Source organism: Balearica regulorum, chromosome 3 (assembly GCF_011004875.1).
Source record: "Balearica regulorum gibbericeps isolate bBalReg1 chromosome 3, bBalReg1.pri, whole genome shotgun sequence".
Taxonomy (NCBI): Eukaryota; Metazoa; Chordata; class Aves; order Gruiformes; family Gruidae; genus Balearica; species Balearica regulorum.
Genome location: NC_046186.1, coordinates 125,780,933 through 125,803,339, shown reverse-complemented (window position 1 = coordinate 125,803,339; position 22,407 = coordinate 125,780,933). Strand labels below are relative to the sequence as shown.

At 44.5% G+C, this 22,407-nt stretch overlaps 1 protein-coding gene across 5 annotated transcripts in view; it reads left to right on the top strand.

Annotated features, from left to right (window-relative positions):
• Window positions 1-1,142: 1,142 nt before the first annotated feature.
• KIZ (kizuna centrosomal protein) overlaps window positions 1,143-22,407 on the top strand; it is a 47,719-nt gene continuing 26,454 nt past the window's right edge. For 2 of the 5 annotated variants that reach the window (XM_075749972.1, XM_075749971.1), the window contains exons 1-6: window positions 1,143-1,305; window positions 6,529-6,591; window positions 8,048-8,204; window positions 12,199-12,291; window positions 16,615-16,990; window positions 19,543-19,792. In XM_075749972.1, the coding sequence (XP_075606087.1) occupies window positions 1,211-1,305; window positions 6,529-6,591; window positions 8,048-8,204; window positions 12,199-12,291; window positions 16,615-16,990; window positions 19,543-19,792 (1,034 nt within the window). In that variant the 5' untranslated portion in view covers window positions 1,143-1,210. Of the gene's footprint in view, window positions 1,306-6,528; window positions 6,592-8,047; window positions 10,211-12,198; window positions 12,292-16,614; window positions 16,991-19,542; window positions 19,793-22,407 lie in introns of those variants that run through there. The other 3 variants (XM_075749970.1, XM_075749975.1, XM_075749974.1) reach the window with 3 other exon arrangements.

Sequence of the window (22,407 nt, the reverse complement as noted above, 5' to 3'; positions counted from 1 at the left end):
TTGATGTAGCGTTTCTTCTCCTTAAATTCAAATACCCTCGTGGTATTTGAACTTTCTTTATTGAGGCCCTGGAATTTAAGCACTAGTTTGGCAACTTCCTTTCAAAGGGATCTGAGCTTTTATCTGGAAATGAAAAAAAAGTGTGTTTTTCTTTTTGACTTCTGTTTCCCAGCTGGAGATGTAACTGCAGGGTTAGTAGGGGCTGACCCAGCGCTCACTCAGGGTGGTGTGGCTTTTTCCACTGACCGATGGGTTTTGGTGGGAGGACACTGAGGAGCTCTGCCAGCTGGACAAAGTGGCCATTCAGAGGAGGAGTCATCAGGAATTTTATCGAGATGCTTGATTTCTACACAAATGGAAAGAAGACACTTGCATTTTCTGGTGTTTTTTTTTCTGAAAAACATAGTGAACAATAAACTCAGGAAAACGAACTATTAAAGTTACTGTAACTGTTTAGCAGCTGCCAGTTATTTTTGGAATTCAGTCCCAGTGCCTTGCAAACCCCTATTGCCCCTTCTCCGGAGACACGGAGATCGCTGCCTCACCCCCGTTACCCAACGGGCCTGGGCCCAGCCCTCCTCAGCATGTCTGGGGAGTTGACTGGCCATCACAGCCATTTAAACTGCTGCAGCAACACCTAAATTAACAGATTTAACGACGTTATGCGAACAGGTGAGGTAATAATTTAGGAATAAATGCTTTCAATCTCAGCGGTGCCCAAACGCCAGGCGTGGGGAGCCCTCTCACAGCCCTTAGCAGCCCACCTGCCATCCCAGGGGCTCTCATTAGCTCTCTGCTGCGGTTTAAGCCATTAAAGGTCTAAAAACGCCATAAAGGCCCGGGGAGGCCTCTGAGGAGACCGGTGTGGCCTGGTCAGGGCAGCAGGGAGGAGCGTGGGCACCACTCAGTGAGCCGCAGTCCCACGTGTGCCTCGCTGCAGTGGCTGTGCGCCCACACACGCGTGTGTGTGTGTGTCTGTGTGTGTGTGTGTGCGTGTGAGAGGCTGTACCGACGGATGTACGTGCCTACCCACAGGCACACACCCGCACACCACCCTGCCGCGCCTGAGGCGGGAACCCGCCACCGCTCGGGCCCCGCCCGCGCCCCGTCTCCATGGCAACGCGCGCGGGGCGGGGGGGACTTCCGGGGCGGGGCCGTCGCGGGGCACGCCGGGAGCCGTCGCTTTGGCCACCGGCGTAAACAGGGCGGCATGAGCGGGCCCGGCCCGGCCGACCCCAGCGCCCCCCGGCCCGGCCGCGCCTGCTGCGAGGGGCTCGGCAGCCTCCTGCGCCGCCTCCGCGACAGGTGAGGTAGACCGCACGTCCCTCCGCCGGGCCCCGCTCCCCGGAGGCGGCCGCGCCGAGCCCGGCGCTGGCCCGTCCGCCAGGCCCCCGCGGGCCTCCGGTGGGCCTCGCCCCCTCCTACCGCGCATCCCGGCCGGGCCCTGCCGTCGGGAAGGGGCCAGGAGGGGCGGCGTCCCCGCCAGCTTCTCCCGCTCGGCGGCGTCCAGCCGGGCCGCACGCCGCCGTGTGCCCGGGGGCGGCTCCGGGGCCTCTGCCCCGAGGGGGACGCGGGTGGCGGCAGCCGCGGCGGGGGAGGAGGGCTGCCGCCTTCCCGGGAGCGCGGGAGCGCCGCGCTCTTGTGCCGGGGAGAGCGAGATGGGGTTCGCGGGGTGTTTGGGGGGGGGGGGCAGGGCACTTCGGTCGCCTCCCTCTGCTCTCTCATTTTCCTCCGGCCGACTGTGTGTTCGGGGGGGGCGGGTAAAGCCGCCTTAGCGGTAGCACCGGGCTGCTGCGCCCTGGGCCGTTCTGCTCTGCGGCCGCTGGCTTAGCGCGCTGGGTGACTTCTGGGAGCGCTGCGGGCCGGTCACTGCTTGTGTCCGGGGCCTCCTGAAGCTCTGCAGCAGCGTTTGCAGAATTACTTGTTACTTCAGGCAGGCGAATAATACAGATGCTGATATGCCAGAGCTGGCTTGTTGCACAAACGTTTCTCCTCCAAGCACCTTTTTAATCCTTAACAAAAGTTATTGTAGGTGTTGCGGGTGATTCAGGGTGGGTCCTGACTTTCAGGAGAAAAGCAAGTGTAGGTGGTGACGCAGGCTTCCTGCGGGGGCTTTGGTCTGAGGGATCTCAGTCTCCGCTCCCCTGAAGCTGTGCACAGTTAGTGATGCTCCTGGCCTGATGCTCGCTGCGATAACCACAGTAATTGGTGTCAGTTAGCACTTTTTTTTTTTCTAGCCAGAGGAAGTCTCTCGAGACCATTTATGGTATACTATTATAAAGTTGCTTTTTGAGCAGTGCCTGTTTTCTATCTAATACGGAAAACTTGGATTTCTGGGTCTTATGCTAGCATCTCAAACATACAGTATTAGCAGAAAGAACACCATGGCTGTGGGAATTTAAACTTGCACCTAGATAGTGCTTTTATAAAAATACTGTGTATGTCTTCTAGTCTGGGAGACCACTGGCAAACAGAACTGGAACAACGTGCTGTTTAAAAGACTGGATGCAAATATACAAAGTATACTGTTACTGTATAGAAATTATTAAAGATGTGGGCCCTAGATAGGAAAGACACTTTATCTAAATTGCGGCGTTAGAAAATGGAGAGGGCAGATTATAATCTGAGTGTTGTAGGCCCTGTGCTGCTTTAAACTCTTTGTGTGCAGATAACCCTCAGGTTAGGAGTAGAGGTGTCTTGAGCTTCCCGAGAGCCTGGGCTGCATGAAGTTCCATCGTCTCCTTTGTAGCTTCTCGGTGGTCTGAGCTAGGGCTGAGCTCACGCTGCGCAAATGGACAACCCTTCCCCAGCTCCTCTGAAACCTCTGGGAACGTAGTACACTTCAGCCAGCAGCTCCTCTGTCTGATTCAGTTGCACCAAAAGATTCAGGAGTTATTTGGGGAAGGGGCATTACAGGCAGACCGACAGCATGATCGCACAAGCCATGCTTCCTTTGGAGACCCAGCCTAGCAGGTCTTGTGATAATAAATAGACCTTTTCTGCCTGGCATGCTTCTGTTGTATGCACTTTAAAATATAAAAGATGTATTTGTACTTGGTGGTGATGGCAAACAAGGACTAATTTTTATACTAGACTGCAAGTTGTGTGCTGTTGTTGCCTCTGAGAACAAGAAATTCTGAAGAGGCAACCGCCTCTACAGCACCAAAGTGATGCCTTTCATCTAAACAACTTTTTGTAGTGTAGAATATAAAAATTCCTGTTAAATCACTGGAGCGTTTCAGCTTTTTAAGTCCTGCTTTGGAATTGTGCACTGATCTAATTTCAAGTCGCCTGTTCTACGACCTGAAGTACCCGACAGCTGTTTCCCTCCTGACTGCAGTCCTGCTTTCAGTTCGCAGTTGTGCTTAAGCAAACAATGAGCCACTACTAATAAGCCGTATGTGCAAGAGCTTGGATATGGTGAGGAAGCTGCTGCTTGATTATGTCCCCCATCTGACGTGGTGAACTAGAAGGGAGTTCTCATGGATATTTCTTTTTCTACCGGTTCTCATAAATCTATTTTTTTCTTTAAATATCTAAGTTCTGAAGTGCTTGAGTAATTAGCCACCAGATATGAAGCTCCTGATAAATAGACAGCATGGATTGCCTTGAGACCTGTGCAAAAAGCCCCATAACTGTACCTTAAATTACATATTAGACGCTATTGGCTGTGTTTTATTTCCTAATGCTGGTACTTTGTCCAATCTAAATATAAAAATTACTGCACGCGCAGGTCAGTGGTATCTGTGTTGTGTGCAAAATTATAGAGAATTAGGTTTAAGGTGCCTAAGATAGGTGAAATGGGGTAGAGAGGTTGCCTTCTGTGTTGACCTGACCATGTTGTGATCACTCAGACTTAATCTTCAGTGGCTGCTGGTGAGAAGGGCAGTGTTGGAGCAGTGTGGGTGATGAAGTAAGTGAATTCTGTAGTTAAGTGCTGTACTTAACACTGTGACTGACTTTACAATTAGCTTCGCTTTTCGGACGGTGAGGCCAGATACCTCATGCCAAGGGTGACTTGCAGTAAACCTGTACACATACTGGACAGTCCTGAACAGACAATGTAAACCAGGTAGGATTATTGGGTTTGGAAACAGCTGCTGTTATCAGCTGTACATAAAAGTTGGCGCTAAACATCTCCCCCCTACTGTAACCCGCCCAGGGGACCAACACAGTTGGCTAAGGCTTGAGCAGGCTCTGGCCAGGCTAGTAAGGTAGATGCAGCTCAGTGCTCAACAGCTGATTTAACGTCAGATTGGTGTAGAAAAACAACTGTAAAAATAACATTTCTTACTTTTATGGGAAGATTGCATTGTGCCCAAATGTTGCACAATTTTCTGTGTACTTATCTCAACAGGGTATCATGACAGTAGTACTGTTATTCCTACCTTATGGATGCGGAACCGAAGCACAAAGAGACTAAGGCCTGGTATCTCAAAAAATATTGAGGCATCTTAGTCCTGCTGGTTTAAATGGGAGGTGAGAGATCAAATATCACTACAGATCGATGCCTGGTGAAATGCCAGAGATTAGAGAGAGCTTGTGGCTGACCGGGGAATTTAATTCTGCTCTGAAATCCCACACTAACACACTTTCTCTGTAGACTGAAGATTCAGGGTTGTTTGAAAATGAGCCACCTGGATCCCTAAAAAGTTCTGAAGTGTGCCATTTTTGCACATTTAAGAAAAAAGTCGATACCCAACTGTTTGCGCCGCTCTAACCTAATGCAAAACTGCATGAACAAATAAAAGTGTCAGGCCGAGAGCTTTGTTTTTTCATGTGAAAAAGGAGGTGGTGGTGCGCTGGAGTGGCCAGAACGATCCCTGTACTGCTTCAAGCTTTGTTTCTGTCACTGACACAGAGGAACCATGCTGGAGCCTGAGCAGAACCTGGGCAAGCAGATCTACAAGTAAAGTCCTGAGTGCCTCTAATTCCGTGCGTGGACAGAGCTGTGCGGTAACCTTTTTGGGCATCCATAATGATGATACTCAAATGCTGAGAGGCTTTTACCTGATAGTTTTTATACTGCTTCGTCTTGCGCTGAGAAGACCTTACTTCTATATTCATGTGCTGTCTAAATAGCTGAGGCCCAGACTAACGAGTGGGATACTGAAAAGCCACGCTGCTAGAAAGGAAACGATCTTTCAGGAGCTAAGGAGTGTGATGTGCTGCCTGTGGTATCAGAGAATGAGAAATAGGATTGGAGCCAATGGCTGTTCGCATCCATCGGCTTTTACGTCCATCAGGATATCAGTGTTCTTCATTGAGTCATGAAAATTACTTCCAGAAGTGTAAAAACAAGATCTTGAAATCTGCTTTTGCTTAGCTGTCCATCATGTAAAAGGAAATTGAAAGGATGAGATCCCAGATGAAGCGTGGCTTTTAAATTGCATACATGACATGAAAACCTAATCTTGTTTCAGACAGTGGCAGGATCAGATGGGTAAAATGGATGCCTTGATCTCTGACTGAGAAGCAGAAAAGGTTTTTTTCCTTGCTTCCCTCTGTGCAGGGCAACTGGGATGAGGCAGCTGTGTGTGGCTGTGACATGGGGACGTCCGTAGGGGAGTACACAAATCCATGGATATGCACCCATATGGCTAGGCATGCTTGCCATGTACCTGCCTGTATTGCTTGCACACGTACAGCCTTCCCGGCTAGTAAGAATTTGAGATTCTTTTTTAATGAGCAACTTGGGGTACTTGCTTTGATTGTTGCAGGGTTTGTAACGTAGATCTGCTGGAAGCCTCTGTCTTATCAATTGATTATTTTTTTTTCCTCATGGGGTGGTGCAATTTGTAATTATTAAATACTATCAGCTTTACTCTTTTCTCTTCCTGAAAGTAGACTCTCTTTGAAATAGATTGTAGGTGAGGTGTGGAGTTTGTTCTTAAGCAGTCCGATCATCCCCGTGGGCCTATACCCTTGTATTGCTTTTGGCAGATACAGGTGGCCCCATAGCATTTTCACAACCTTAAATATTTTTGGTGGTTACTTCCATCTGTTACCCTGTAGTCTGTTCTGGCAGGTAGTAGCACTGGCATACCTCTAGATGTGCTTGGCTTTAGTGCCAAGCGTGAAATATGGATGTGGGTTTAAGTTCAAATCATTAAATAAAATACTTGGCTAGCGCACCAGGCCTGTAAGCTGGGGAGGCGCTGGGATTATTTTGGAACTCTCTTTCAATGTGCTCCTTCCTATGAGAAGTTCTGGGAGCTGTCCTCTTGAACAAGCTGTCAGCTCATGAGCTGCTGTTTTGGGGTTGAGAGCCCCTCCTGGGAGAAGGGGCTTCAAACAGCAGCTTAAGCTGGGCAGGAGCCTCTGGCTGTTTTGGTGGGTCAAGTGAAAGCTTTGAGTTGTTGGTTGAGGTTTCTTGTGGTAAGTGTAGCTGTAAGGTGTCCGATCTAGCAAAAATGTGTTCTCTGCTCTGAAAAGGTTGTGCTCTGTAAAATGCTTTATTTCTTGCATTTTGAGAATTTAAATTGTGAAATAGTTTTGTCTTACTCCATGTCATTTGTTTTCTTCCAGTGAAACCAAAAGGCTGGAATTAGAGAGAAAGCTGATGGAATACAGAAAGTCTGATGCATACCTGTAAGCTTACTTTAAAGTTTATTTTAGTTACAAAGACTTAGGTATCATGGAATGCTTTTAGAATGTTATCTTGAAATGTTTTATAACAATACATTTATATTCATATCTATAGCATAAGATTCATGTCTCAGTTATTGATGAAATAACTTCAGCAGTAACATAGCTACGTTATTTAATAATACTGAAGTTTTATTGTAGTAGTTATTACTAACATGCAAGTTGGTTTTATGCAACTGTTGTAAAATGCCTGTAGCATAGTTTGTGCTAGAAAGCCCTAGGGTATTAGAAAGTCTAAAAGTTTTAGGAAATCCTAGAGGATATTCTAAGTTCTGGTCCTGCTCCTTGGATTGTTTTTGCATTATCTATTTAATGTAAATTGTGTATACAATCTGTACAAAAAAACCCCAAACTTCTAAACAACAAACCAAAACAAAAAGAAACCCAACAAAAACAGAGGGCTGGAGAGTGTCTCATCCTGCCTTGCTTTCCTCAAATGTGTTTTGTAAAGCTCATAGATGTGACTTTCTGTCTTGGCTCAAGGGACTGAGGGCTAGGTGCAAGAATGGCCAATCCTTAGGAGCCCCTCTTCTGAAAGAGGGCCTTTAGATTAGAAAATGAAGATGGAAATAAAGAGAAAAATGCCTGAGCAGGTTGGGAAACATCACATGCACTTTGTTTTGTGGTTTTATTTGATTTATTTTAATCTAACAGGTCTTGAACTACAGTTTTTCTGAAAATATAGGCAGCTTGGGGGATTTAGGTTGCAATTTCACAACTGATTTAAGTAGACCTGTAGGCAGATTGAGACCAAAAGATGCTGCTGACTGCCCCTGGTTCACATTTTCCCTTTGTTGGCACTAGTGCTTGTGTGGCTGCCCTGTAATCAGATAAGAAAATAGGTCTGGCTGAAAGTGAATCTGTGGTGGGGTTTTTTTGGGTGGATGAGAACTGGTTTAGATGGATTTTCAGCTGGATTACTCTTGGCCTAATTTGCCATGTGGCCACATAGCTGATAGTACTGGCACAAAAAAGAAAGGCTTGGAGTGAGATGCCCCTTTTGGTGTCAGCATGGATTTAGGTTAGCTTAAAGCAGTTGTGAAACTGCAGCCTTAACACCACAATTTGTATGACTCTCAGACGTGTTCTCCTAAATACAATTTTCATTTAATGTCCTATAAGTATTTAAAACAAATTTACAAGAGTTTTTTTAATATACTTATGCTTTTGAACGCCAAACCTGCTGTTTAAATCTGAAGTTGCTCAGGAGCCATCCTGTCGGTTGTCTAATGTAGCTTTGGACGGTTGTGCGGAAGACTGTGCCTACTCCTTTTGGGAGGGGTGGGGGCACCTCCTGTGTAAGTGTTAGTATGTGCGTGTCTGGAGAAAAGTGATTGTAGTAGATGTGTTTGTTTTAATTTCATACCCTTTAAGTACAGTTTCATTTTTTCCCCCGTAGAATGAAAATAAAATACATGAAGCTGAAAAAATACTTGAAAGAAATAGATGAACGACAAAAAACAGCTGTTCTGCGAAACCAGACCTTTCTAAAGGAATTTGACCAATTTGAAGCTCATATGAAAACTTCAAGTTCAGAGATGATTCAGAAGATGGAAGTAACTTTCTATAAGACTTAATATGTTAGTGTTTACTGTTATTACAGGGTTGCTAAATTGGTTTTGGCTGAGTATTATGCACATCAAGACTTCAGATGTTAGTGAAACCTCATCATGTTTTTGGAGTGCTTAAAGTGGTAATGTTTCGGAATTTGAAACTAACCCGAACTCTGCTAATGTATGATGTGATAGGCTCTACTGTGGCTGCAGAGGTAGTCAGCAGCGCATTGCAGAACTCTAGGTTTAGTCTACAGTAAAGTGCCCTGTGCTTCTGAGCCTCTTGGAAGCGAGGGAGAGCTGAGATCAAAAAAATGTGGAAATGGATCGTCTCTTTGGAGTCTTAGTGATAAGATGATAAATCAGCGGTATCCAGGTTAGGACAAAAAGATGACTCGACTTGTAATATTTTCATAAAGACTTTGTTATAACACTGTATTTCAGTAAGGCTTTTATTACTTAAAAGTACCCACATATATTTCATATTCTTAATTTGGCTGGTGTGAACACCCGAAATAGCCATCATTAGTCTGGCCCCTGCTTATTGCTCTGTCTTCAGCAGCAGAGGAAGTTTAAGAGTAAATAACTTGCGTTACAACAGATTATTGTTTGAACTATCTGGACCAAAGCTGAGCTAAAATGAGGTCATTCTTTGTATTACTAAACAGTCAACTAGCAAACGGTGATAAGAGAAAAACCTACTTCTTCCAGTATCCCATTGCATCACTCGGATCTTTGCTTTTGGTAATGTTTTTGCTTGTACTCAGAGATTTGATTCGTGTGCCTTCAGAGTTGGAACTTGAATTTTCCTTCTGGGCTGGTAAAGCAAAGCCCGAGGAGTGTTTCATCACCTTGTAGACTTCACTTGTGTATCATAACTGACACGGTAGGAGTGTGGTAGAGCCAAATGATGACTTCAAAAGAGCCAATACCCAATAGAACACATTTCTTGCTGTCCTTGTGGCACCTTTGTTATCAAAGATGACTGCAAACGTGGTGCTTTTCTTTTTGTCCACTTGTAACCTTGACTGCTGTCAGCTCAAAGGTCTACGTTTGCAAAAGGGGTCTTGTTACTAGCTTCACTGAATGTCATCGATTTGAGAACTTGTGCTGGGATGAATTATCCTTATGAAAGAGGCTGTCGAACTCATACGTGCCTGTTCTGGTTTTAAGTGACTAATTTCTTAAAAATTACCGCAACAGGTAGAAAACATTTTAAAAGGAGTCAAAGCTCTCATGAGGACAAATGAAAGCAACCATTCAACGCAGAGTTGACCATTCAACAACAAGTCAGCTTGACTCTGCGGTGTTTTCTTTTGGGAGAAAAGTGTTTGTCTTCTGGCAAGCCCCTACTGGAATCTCTTTCCTCATGATGACTAGAGCTGTTAATGAAATGGGGATTTCTGTACCTCCCACGTGTAGTCAATCTACCTTAATATCTTAAAATGGTATGGCAGGGGGAAAAAAAGTTGTGGAAGTAAAAGTAGCATTTATTATCATTTCATTGTATTGAGATAAAAAGATCAGTTACCACTAGGCCTGAATTGCTGTCATGATTTTTTCACACTGAAGTAAAATTTGAGATTCTCTTAATTTTCCAGTCTTTCAGACCCTCATTTGCAAATGTGAGCAGACTTTTTTGCTTTTCCTGTTTAGTCCTATTGGGGTAAATGGCTTTAGGCTTTTCCTTATGTATCAGTAATGCTATTTGTAGGTTGAATTAGTGTTGCTTTTTTAATAATTAGTGCAGAAATAGGACGAAACTCTTCTATAGTAGTGGAGAGACTTCTGCATGTCTTAATGTTTGAAACAAACTTGATGAGGATCCATATTTAAGGTTATATAATAGACAGGATTTTTTACTAGAACTCATTACTGAAGTACTTTCAATTTAATAGGCTACTGTAAGAAACAGCCAAGCTTTGAGGATTTTTTTTGAATCGTATTATTAATATGTTGTCTTGCAACTCACTGAAGAACTGTTTGGGATGTTCCAAAGTGATGGACTGGTAATGATCTCAGATTTTTTAAAGATAAAATTGTGACATGCTCATGCCACCAGTACATGGAATCAGATGTTGGGGGGGTAAAAACTGGGAGGGAAGTGTGTTTAGATCTGCTTTCTAAGAGCAGTAGCGTTCTTCAGAAATATTGGGTAGGGGCTACTTCTGTCCCTCTGCCACTCTCCTTTTGTAACTTGTTGGAAGGAAGGAGGGAAGGAGACAAATTAGTTGAGGCGTTTTAAGCCCCTGTGATGTGGTATTGACGCAACTTAGGTTTATGTGGCTGTCTGGAACTCAGGTCTGACTGGGCTTTATTTCTCTGAAATGCAGTTTGAGTTAAAACAGGAACAATGTACTGTGTTCCTCCCTCTCCCTTCTGTTCAGGGGCACACGCAGCTTGATCCGAGACAGTGAGACACAGACTGTGATCCTCTTAAAAGGAGTGTCTAAAATGCCTGCGTCCAGAAAATGTGAAAGTGCAGTAGCACCCTTTTCTTCTATTTTTTTTATTTTTATTTAAAGCAGAGCAGGACCAGGGAGTGTGGTGCAATGCTAGGTTTCCCCTGTTGTTTTTAAGGATTTTTTTTTCTGAGCAATCCCAATGCACACCAGTTTGACTAGTGGTAGGTTGTTAAACATACTGGCGTGAGTCCCAATTGTGCCATGGGTTGGTCTGCACACAGGGTTTCTGTTCATTGCTTCCATTTTGATGTTTCTGGGCCATCCATTTTATTTTTGCCAGGTTAGACTTATTTTCTGAGCTGTTGAACAAAGCACAGAGTACATATCCTCTAAGTTACAGTTATGAAAAGCCCCCTTGTTGTGGATTGCGTAAGAATTATGGAGCATGTAATCATTTAATCTATCATGGAAGTACACAGAAAGAAATTATTACTATTTTCTCTTTTTTTTCATAGGGGGAGAATGGCCTTTAGGAGTGCTTTATCATAACTATGTGCACAGTTTATTATGTGGTTGTAACTGACAAAACTTCTTTTATTTCTGAAAGATTCACTTTTTTTTTCCTGTGTGTGTCTGCAATTTGTTCAGTAATTTTTGGGAGTCCAAGTAAATTCACTTAAGCTTTCAGGAAGATCTGGTTGTTGTGTTTGAGTTTATTTTGAGGCTTTTTAATTCTCACATGGTTAGGTTTTATTTCGTAAAATTTCATGTTTACAGTTTTACGAACAGCGTCTATTACCTGGGCAATAGCAGGCTTGCTGAATGCACCATTGGAGTGAAGTGCAGAGCTGGTTAAGTTAATTGTTTTAAAGATTTATTTTCATGCATATTACCTGATGCAGAATAGGTATTGAAGTGCTTTCATTCAGGGCCGATGTAACTTGTTATTGGGGTTTACAATTACTAACAAACAGGATTAATTATAGGTGCTGCATGTGCTTGGCTTTTAAGCAGTAGTCCTCCTACGAATACATTACATTTGGTCAATTAAACAATGTAGTGGAGGTGAAGACGGTTTATGCAGTTGTTTTGGTAACACTGCAGCAAGTTGCCTTTCATGCTGGGTTGCTCTTTATAACATCTGCCATGTATTTTTCCTTATAATAGCTCAGTGAGTTGTAAGATGATGTATGTAAAACAAAAACAAATTCTAAAGCTCATTTCATCCCAAAGCGGCGGAGTCACTGTCTGGATGCAGCAGAAATAATTTGGCATTATGGACACTAGTTGGGATGAAATAAATTTGAGTCAACAAGTTATTACTGTTTTGTAGGATTCTCAATTACGTGAATGAATAAATGCATATTAAAAACCTGCAGAAGATTCTGTATAGGCAACATCATTTGTTCAGGGAAGTGGGGAAAAATTAGGAGAAAATGGGATCTCTGGCTCTTTAAATATAGTCCAAGTAAAAAAAAAATGCTGCTAGGATATAACATTTAAAAGTGCACAATTTACAAAGTAATATTTGTTGATTTGTGGTGGGGTTTTTTTGGCCTTCAATTTTATGTAATGGATTTGTTCACATTTAGGCATGGTACGGAAGAGAAATTAAAAGTCTGTTATCACTTCAAGAGGGTAACTTGTCAGCAGAAGGTGACAAGGAAGAAGAATACAAGGAGCAGGTAATGCGAAAGAAGCGGGGGGGAATGTGTTTTATTACACTGATGTGCTTCCCTCCGAGCTGCTGCAGGAAGAGGCAGGCGTTGCGAAGCAGTCTTTGCATGAGGAGTTCTGTTGCGGCATTTGTAGTGTGAAATATTGTTTAGTGCCTGAGTGCAGTAGAATAACCTGGGTAAAAAGTGCAATTATTTCAACCACAGAACTAGAATTAAAAAGGGAGGAGGGAACTCGAGCTGTTTATGTTCATCTTCGCGTTGGTTTTTATAATTCCTATGCCGAATAGAGTGAAAATGGTCTTGACCGAGGAGGAAATATTCTTAATGAATGATATTTTTAAAAATGCAGCAGTCGATTCATACGGTGTATTTATAATTTTGTGCATTTTGACCTTTTCTTAGAAGAAGCAAAAAGAGATTGCATATCTAAGTAACAGACAAAAAGACTGACAAGGAATACTTAAATATATTCTGCTATATATCTGCAGTAATGCAGGCTTCTAATCCCTCCTCCTATCTCCATATAAATGATACAGTTCAAGACCATAGCTGTTTTCTTCACTAAAAGCAGTAAAGCTCTTTTAGATGAAATGTCTAAAAACATCTTGTAATAACTTGGAGCATGCTGGCAAGAGTAGTCACTTGTGACTATGTGTGAAACCCCCTCAGCTAGTCGATATTGTAATAAGCAAAAATGGTAGCATCACTCCATTATTCAGAAAAGCCAACAGCATGCTTGTCCCTTAGGCTACAGCATTCATTAAGAAAAGCTTACTGGGCTGAAAGCTGGAAACAGATGATAACGGGATATGATTTTCATATTTAATGCATTCCTTGGAAGAGTATGTGTGCTGCAGATTGATAGAAGAATCAACTGCTACTTTACTAAAAGACTTTCTAGTTTGCCCTATAGCTACCGATGGAATCATTCAGCCAAGAAATTAACTTTTTCTCCTTTTACCTGCTTTATATATCTGCTAAGCAGGCTGCCTGGCTGCCAGTAAATGTTATTATGCAGTTAAATGTTTGGTATTTAAGACTCTTATCAGAAAAGAAACAGAGGCCACACTATTTTGTTTTTATAGTAGGAGGAAGGTTTTTGGTTTTCTTTCTTCAGTGCATTAGCAGTCGTTAATCTGAGTTTATAGGAAGTTTTCCCCATAGATTAAAAAGTTAAAAACCTTGAATTTAGAGCATTCTTTAAACTGTAATATACAAAGCAGTGAACCCGAGCAACCTTGACCTATATAAGCAGGCCTCCAGCAGTTTGCGAATTACGTTTTTTTAATTCAGACGTATGTGAAAAGGTGAGTTCATTTTTGAATGCTAGATTCTTCAGTTATAAGCAGTCTGTGTAGGAGACATGATTTCTAACCTATGGAAAAGTTTACATAAATACTAGAACATCAAAGGCTCACGGCATGACTTTACATTTTTTTTAAAACTGTTAGTAGGTTTTGGACAGTACAAGAACTTGGTGCGTACCCAAATATGTCACTTGACATTCGATTACAGTTCATAGCTTGATTGTGGACTGCCTTGTCTATGTACTGTGTTTCAGATCATACTCTGTAACTCTATTTTTTTCAGACTGTGCCTGTTTCCCACCACCTTCACTTAGCTTAAAATCTGCTTATTCTTATGTCCAAAATACGGGAGTTTGTTCTCAGCGATGTAGCACCGAGTTGGTCATAGTGAGCACATGCAGTTAGCAGGTGGTATGTCCAAGGTGCAAATCAGCACAGCTTGGAACTGTAAATAAAACTTGGGTTTATGTACCAGCAGTGGTATTGTAATGGTTTCCTTTAGGCCAGTCAGGATGGCAGGGATCGTGTGATAAGCTTGTCAGGGATGTGTCTTGGAGACCAAGGACGACAATCACAGAGCCAATCTTCTAGAGATGGTCAGTGTCCCAGTGCCCCTAAACCAGCACTGTGAATGTCTGGTACTTCTCAGCAGTGAGATGTGCATCCTTTCGGACTCTCAATTTTTATGGGAGTCCTTTGGCTTAGAAATCATATACCCGAACAATGTTTGTCTAGAAAACCCTGATTCTCCATGGAAAGGACTTGAGTAGCAGTCTTTTGAAGCCCAGTGTAGTGGCAGTCCGGTGTTACAAGTTGGAGGAGAGGTCCTCAGCTGGCAGAGCTGTATAACCTGGGCTTCTGAAACCTTTGTGCAATGAAGTCTGGCTGCTTCAACTTCGAAGCACTTTCTTGAAGTCTTTTGAAGATTTTGGACTTGTGCATCTTGGCACTGCCGTGTCTGTGGGACGCAGGGCATCGGGCACCTATGTGGGTGGCAGAACATCCTTCCCTGGGAAAGGAGGTGTCACCAGGTGAGAGTGATGCCTGGCTAGCTGCACTTCCCCTCCCTAGCTTTCACGTGGCCGTCTACTGCCGGGGGAGACTGGGCCATTTGTAAGTCCTAACAGAAGGGATTTTTTTTTCTTATCTCTGTTCTCTTCAAAACACTTAAATGATAATAAAAAAAGATTGTATTTGTAACTGAAGGAAGAAGTGGGGAGCCTGCACTCCACAACCAGAAAGAGGATTGTAAGTATGCTTTGTGCGGAGACTTCATTAAACTCCCAGCTGGAGTGATGTCAAGTTCAGTAATTTTGTTGACTGTTTTAGGTAGGTCACCTACATGTTTTTACTGTTTTGGTGGTAAAAACAGTACCTAGACCAATGTTACCTGTCACAATTTTGCTTTGAGAACGTAAAGGAAGTGAAGAGATTCTTTTTTTTTTCCCTACAAAGAGGAGCCTGTTAGAGATGTGCGTCTGCTATGAGTCTGCCAAGCACTTGTACCTGTTTGAATTGCATTTGTTTTGGAACACTACATCCAGGAGCTGCTAAATCCATAAAGTACTTGGTAGATGCATTTTAAAACAGCAAATCCAAGACCCGAAAAGTAATTAGGAGGAACCCAAGAGCAGTGGTGACGGAATAAGCTGTGAACTTAATCTGAGTAGCAAACCTTTACTTCTTAAAATAACTTCATGGCTTTTTGTTCTGCTTCTTGTTACGTGGAATTTGAGCTTTTTTAATGAAACTTGGTCACAGACTAGACAAGATGCCTTTGTTTCCTTTAAGCTGGGTTTGGCAGCTGACTTTGTGTGGTAGGAAGAGGTCAGGCAATGAAAGAGAGGAGAGAGGTGTGGAGGTGACTGTAAATTGTCCTGCTGTGATTTGGGACTGAAAAGTAAGCCCTGCTTAGTATGAACAATGGTATTACGACAGCTAATTTTGGCTTTGCATAAACTGGCGGTGACCTTTTAGTAGTAGTGGTGGCAGTAGCCACTCCTCCCAAATTGTTCTGATTGAGAAGGCTTACAAAGAAAAAAAGGCAAGTATTAAAACACTGGGATTTGGAAGCAGAGCGGTTATACTGTTGGCACTATTTTTATGCAAGTTCAACAGTTCTTGGAGGAAGGTGCCATTTAAAATGTTTCTGCTGGGTGCCCAAAGTTGCCTTGTGGAAAATGCAATTTCATCTGCGTGGTGTTAGCTGAGCAGTCGTTCTTCCTCTTTGGTGTGATTTAACAGGCAGGAAAGCAGAAGGAAGACAATGGATACAGTGATTTTTGCCTCATTCGTATTTGCTTTGTTGACATGCTGTGAGCGAAGCTGGATATATAGACGAGTAAGTGATGGCAGATGTAGGTTTCAGACTCTCTGGGGACCTTTCCTCACCCTGTTGCCTTCTAGAGAAGACCAGTGGCAGGAGGAGATTGCTCAGAGCAGGTGCTGTGGGTGGCTCCAGAAAGGCCAGCTGTGCCACGGACACTGCCGCAGGCTCCTACTGATTGTGTCTTGGCTTCGGGGTGCCGTGTACCTAAACCACAGGCTACCAGCGGCTCTGCACAACTAGAGCACAGTGGTTCCTCTAGAGTCAGTAACTTCGAGGCATTTTCATTGACTTTAGTGGGTAGCTTTCAATGTTGTGCTTTGGTCCAGGATCTTAAAAGCCTTTGCAGGAATCTAATTGTAAAGGTTTGCCTGTCTGTAAAAACTAGTTATGATTTAGATTAGTTTGAGTGCTTTGTGTATCTCAGTCCCTTTCAGCCAGGTTGGGGGTGCAGTCCGTTTTTGCCACCAGTTGTTTTGTCTCACGGAGCTTCAGTTGAGGTCTGGGCCCTCATTGTCATACTAGGACGCAAGAAATGTGTGCCAAGTGCTTGTGTAATAATAATAATGCTATAGAAAATACTTGAATTCTGTGACACTCTTCTCTCCAGAAATCAACGTGCCATCCTCTAGAAGCTCAATTTGCAACACGCTACCTGTTTGTTTCCTTAAGCCATCTCTCTCCTGTGTTTTTCAGATGCTGTGGGTTGGAAGACAGGCTGGAATCAGCACCAAGACAGCCATGCCAAGGGAACTGTATCATCCAGCAACAGTCTTCATGGGCCACCACACGTCGGCTGTCTCAGCTGCCGGAGATGTGGGCATGCAGCAGAAACCCCCCCAGCCTACAGAGACCTGCTCGGTGCCTGACCTGCCTTCGTGCTCTCAGTCACTTGAAGGCCTTGGTCCAGAGAGCAGAAGCGCTGATTTAGAGAGTGATGCATCAGAGGAGGGAGCAGCGAGACAGGGGGACCTGGCTGCCAGTGAGGAAGACTCCCAGCAGCTCATCTCCTCAGCATCAGATCCCAAACCAGCCGACCCTGAGGAGCAGCAGCCACGGGGAAGTGTCCCAGGTATGGTGGATGTGTGCCTGTCTCCCCCTGCCCAGCCCTGGGGCTTGCTCATCCCAACCAGAGCAGCAGCCCACAGCTGCTGGCTTCTCCTACGCCTGTTGCACTGTGGTTGAAGCATGGTAGCACGCATCTTTACTCTTCTTTTTTTTTTTTTTCTTTTGATTCCATTTTCTCCCAGGCCGCTCATGTGGACAGGCAAGGGTTTGCTGGGGGCTGATCCTACTCAGATTCGCTATTAGAAAGTGAAGATTTCTTCACTGCTGTGCCTACAGTTGTCTTGTGGTCTGAATCTCGTTTTAAGAGGTTTAATGTGACCCTACTTCACTGGAAGAGTATGTCACTTGTGTTTCAGGTTGATTTCCTCCTCCCTCAGACACTTGTGCACAATAGCTCATCTGTTTCCAAACACGGTATTTGGCAATGTGGGCTGAGGATCAGTATGACCCGTATGTGGCTGGATTAACTCCTACTTGGTGGTGGTTCTCTGCTTTGTTCTGGACTTGCCTGAGAAAGGCGGTGCAGACCCTCCCAGCCGAGATGCTCTTGCTCAGGGACGAGATGTGCTGCCCTCAAAGGCTGTGTTCCAGCTTCTCATTCGTGGGGTTTTTTTCTCTTTTTTCCCCCCCCATCTTGGCAAAATGTATTCTCTCCCATTTTACTGGCTTGGTCGGTTACTTTGAAGCAAGCTAATGGACTTGTTTTTGAAGTCAGTGACAAAGATTTGTCGCTAAGTAACAATTTATTCCTTTTTTTTTTAAGACTTCGCAGAATCACTTTCCCCTGCCTTGCCAGTTAACATAGCAGTTTTCAACTTAAACTAGTTTTCCAAGCCCCGTAACAATTGTTAAATTGGAGCTATTTATAATGGAAACTGATGGCAACCCTAATGATGCAGGGACTCCTCTCTTGTAACGATGATGAGCTGCTTTATAGAGGAAAGCTGGCATCCCCATCAGATGCTCTTCTGTACTCCTCCTTGGGGTCTTTCTGGCATCCTCTTTCTTGAGGTTTTTTTTCCCATTCCTTTTTCTTTCTCTAAGGAATTTATTTGCCTCTCATTTTCTTTCATCTGATGCATTTGCCACTTCTCCATTTTAATAAAAGCCTGTCCGTGCTGCGATGGAAGGAGACCAGCCCAGCCTGGCTTACATTAGCCCTGGGCTCTGCCTGCGGCGCTGCAGAGCGCCAGTTCCCCTCCACGGGGAAGGCTGACGTGGCCAGCATCGTGTCTGGGAAAGAAATACCCATTTAATTTCTGGAATGCAGTATCTCTGCCTTCAGAGAAACCATACAGTTGGGTTCAAAATCAAAATGAGCTTTTTGTCAAACGGCACGGTAATCACCTCGGACCGCCTGGGGGGATTTTTATGTCTGTCTGCTGCCAAATGCGTGTCGTGAAGTAAATGGGCTAATGCGGTCCAGGTTTGAATGTGTGGAGGGGCCTGGCTTGTTCCAGCTCTCTTAAGCTTGACCTTCCGCGGTGCAAATGATGGGAGCTGATGAAGACGCTTGCCTGTGCCATGCCAGGAGCGAGCACACACCAGGATCTGCTGGTGTGGTGCATGGCAGCACTCGCCAGCCTCTCCTGCTGCCGCTGCCAAGTGGCAGTCACAAAACGCAGGGAGGAACAAATCCCATTTCTCCCAGGTTAACAAAGTAAGAAAATGGCCCCTTTCTCCCCCACTACCCAAACTGGAGAGGAAAAAACTGTTCCTCTCCATCCTCATTTCCCAGGAGATGGAGACATATTTCTGTTGCATATACTTGCTTCACAAATTTGGGAACAAGGCTGAGAGCCCGTCCTGGCACCAGCTACTGTTTGGCATAAACCGTAAGTGATTCAGTTCCAGTGAAACTCCATGACCAAGACAAGCAGAAATGCTGGGTGCTGTAGTGTCAGCAGGTGTGTGAATGCTGGTTAATTTAAACCCATGGTGAATTTTATGGAAAACTGAGAATTTCTGTAGCAATACTAATTTGTTACAGCACTAGCTGATCCATTAACTTTTGGCATTCTGTAAAAAGGTAAGTAGCATGTATCTGTTGTCTTAGAAGCATGATGCAGCCCTGTACCCTCCTCTTTTTAGAGAAGGCAATTAACATGCAGCGTTTAAAAACCTCCATGTATGTATTTTTTCTGCAAGGTTTAAAACTGTGTACAATAGTAGCCTTTTCAGGTGCACTTTTTTCCCCTTAAGAAAAGCTTTTTCCAGCTTTTCTGTTTCATCGGTCCTCCGGAGACAGTTTAGCGAAGCAGCTGGTCTTCACGCTGGTGATGGTTTTTGAGGAGTGCCAGGTTTGCCTCCTGCCCGCTGGGAGCTGCGAACCCAAAAGGCCTGAGCGTGGAGGCTGGAGCCTCTCCGGACTCCCCCTTGCGAGAGGAGTGCGGAAGGACACGGGGCCATGGGCAGGGAAACCCAAAGTGAAGAAAGAGCAAAGGGGTGCTCGTTCACACGTGTGAAGTGAGAGGTGAACAAACAGCCTAGGTAATCTTAGTTTAATTCCCTATGCTGTGATGTTTGGGAATAATTTTTTATTACTACTTTTTTCAGGACCAAAGCCTCGCCCAAGTAACTGGTGTACTCGTAAGGAGGCGAGCTGGGAGAGCAGTGTGGAGCTCTCCGTGCCTGCGAGCGCCGAGGAGGTGATGCTGAGCGCTCCTGGTGTGCTGCAGGGTGCGGCTTTGCCAGTGACCAGCTGGGAGCGGGGCAGGGATGCCCCTGCTGCAGAGGACTCCCCGCTGCAACCATCGAACCCTCCCGTGGTGCAGGAGGAGCCCTCGGTCAGCTCAGCACTAGACAGGTAAGTCCTTACGTGTTTTCTCTCTCCCTGTACTCATTTGTTACCGTGTGCCCTGGAGGCTGGTTTCACAGCTTGGCAGATACCGGGCACTAAAGCTTGCATGCAGGTGGGCAAACTTCTTACCTATTTATTTAGTATCTGCCCGCCTCTGTGCTAGTGGTTAAATGGCTTCAGGTAACTTGTTCGGGTCAGGCGTAGACAAGTTAAGTATGTTTGTTGTTAAAATGCAATAGATGTTCTGTAAATCTACACAAATCTTCTTTCAACAAGTTTATATAATAATACTTATCGTTTACTAAATGACATATTTTGTGTGGATTAAAATTTCCAGTTTGCTAAATTTGTTGAGCATCTTGTTTGGAAATAGCTGAGAGAGAACAAGAGAAGGAATGAGGAAAGCGTGACACACATGCACGGCTTGTCCTCCGCTACTGCGTGAAAGTGGTGGGGTTTTAGTGCCAATAACAACTGCAATTCCAGAGTATCAGCTGTAATATCACAGCTGGATTTTTGGCCTTGCAACACCCTTGTAGGACAGGGAGGCACCTCCCCATCCGGACGGACAATACCCACTAGGAGATGGGCCATAGGGCTTGCCAGGGTCGCGTGGGAGGGCTGGCTTCGTTCCCTTGCTGTGTTCGAACAGCCCCCTGCCAACTGCTGTCGTCCCTTCCCGGGTCCCCACCTCGTGGTGCCTTGCTGCTGCAGGAGCATCCCTCCCGCCTTCATCTCCTGTCTCTTACTTCTGAAAGGCCGTTTGCTGCCACTTCCCTCTGCAGCACTTCATGTCCACATCCCCCTTCACCTTGGCCATCTACTGCTGCCTGACCCCACGGTTTTGTGCCCTTGACTGCTGCCTCTCTCCTGCCTGCTCTCCCTTAGCAGCACGCTTCTGTTCCCTTGTCCTCTGCATCCTCAACACCCTCCTCCCTCCTCACCAGCATTTTCCTGCCCCCAGTCACAACAGAAATATTGAAGAAAGCCTTTTCTGTGGGCACGTGCTGTATTGCAGCAGGTGCTGCTCCCCTTGAGTCTCCCTACCTTGTGTGGGCACTATGCGTGTGCAAAAAGCTCCTAGCTGGAGTAGTTTAACCACATACAAGGTGGTGACTGTGCATTGGGGAGAGACCATGAACGAAAGAAAGCAGCGTTTTTACCCCTGGAGAACAAGGAGTACGCATTTGTCGGTTGGGTTTTTTTCCTTTTCAGCTGTTTGCAGCTTTTTAATCTGCGTATTGCATCTATTCTTCCTACATTTGTGGTCATGTTGTCTTGGGTACTGATTTCAATATTAGTTTGTATTTTAATAGATGACAGTTGAGCAGAAACTAGTGGCCATCAATATACACTTCTGTAACTTTATCATTTCACGTTTGCATCAGACTGTTGCTTGCTATGGAAACATCATCTAATTTACATCTAAATAGCTTTTACCCGGTTTTTCTTTTGTATAACACCTGTTAATCATAACACTTTGTAGGGAAGTTGCACAGAGTGCCTGCCTTTGCTGGGGAAGTCAGAGCTGAGCGACGGTAATTTAACCTTTTGTTCTCTCCCTGTCGACGCTAGTGATGCCTCGCTGTTCATAAACTGATGAAAATATTGTGCAAGGCTCTTGAAGCCCAGCTAAATTATACGAAAGGTTTCACTGCTTGCATTATCTCTGGAGCACGACTGAAACCAGAATGCAGAGGCTTCCTCTTGCATTATGCCAAGCTGAATACTGCTGTTTCTCAAGGCCGTGGAAGTGGGATTGCAACTGTTAGCTGTTTCTGCAGAAAAGATACAAATTTGAATTTGTTTCACCTGAAAACTAAAATGCAGATAGAATTTCAAAAATGGCAGGCATGGGAGAGCTCGTGGCGGGCTCAGCAACCTTTCCCTTGTTGCGCTTATAACCAAGGGGATGTTCCAAGTCCATCTTGCCCATGCACGTGAAATTCAGCGTGCGTGCTCGAGTCTTGCAAAATAATTCATAAAATTAAAAATCTTGGGGAAAGTTTCCAAGTTATTAGTACACAAATTTAAATTACATAAGTTAAACTATGAGAACGCAACTTTTTTTGGTCTGAATGTATCATGCCACAGACTCACAAAATGAATAATATCACAGGTCTTGTGATGTCCCTTCAGTCCATGTGTTTCTCTATGAAATTCCTACGCTGGCTGAAGAAATACGCAGAAATTATGCAAAACTATGCATACGTGTTCTCTTAAATTGACATGTCTGTAGCTTGGACTTTCCCAATGCAGCAGTGTTGCTGCTGTGGCATCCGAACGAAGAGCCGTTCCCTCCGCTGTTGTCTTTGGGCCATTCGTCCGCTTTTGGTGTATTATTTGAAATCAGTGCAAGTGACGGAGTTGAAAGGCGCTCTCGCGTGCAGAGGCCACAGCTTAACTCGAGATGCGAAACAAACTTCTTGTTGCATGTCAGGAAGTCATAAGTTTATGTTTTTTAGAGAAGATACTTTTCCTACCTTACTGCAGAGATACCATTCTCTTTTTAAAAAAAAAAAAAAGTTTTGGGTTTTTTCCCATGCAGTGTTTGCTGGTCGTATTTTACCTCTGGGTGAGTTGCAGACTGCCTTCTCCAGCTAGAAGAATGGTTGTCATGA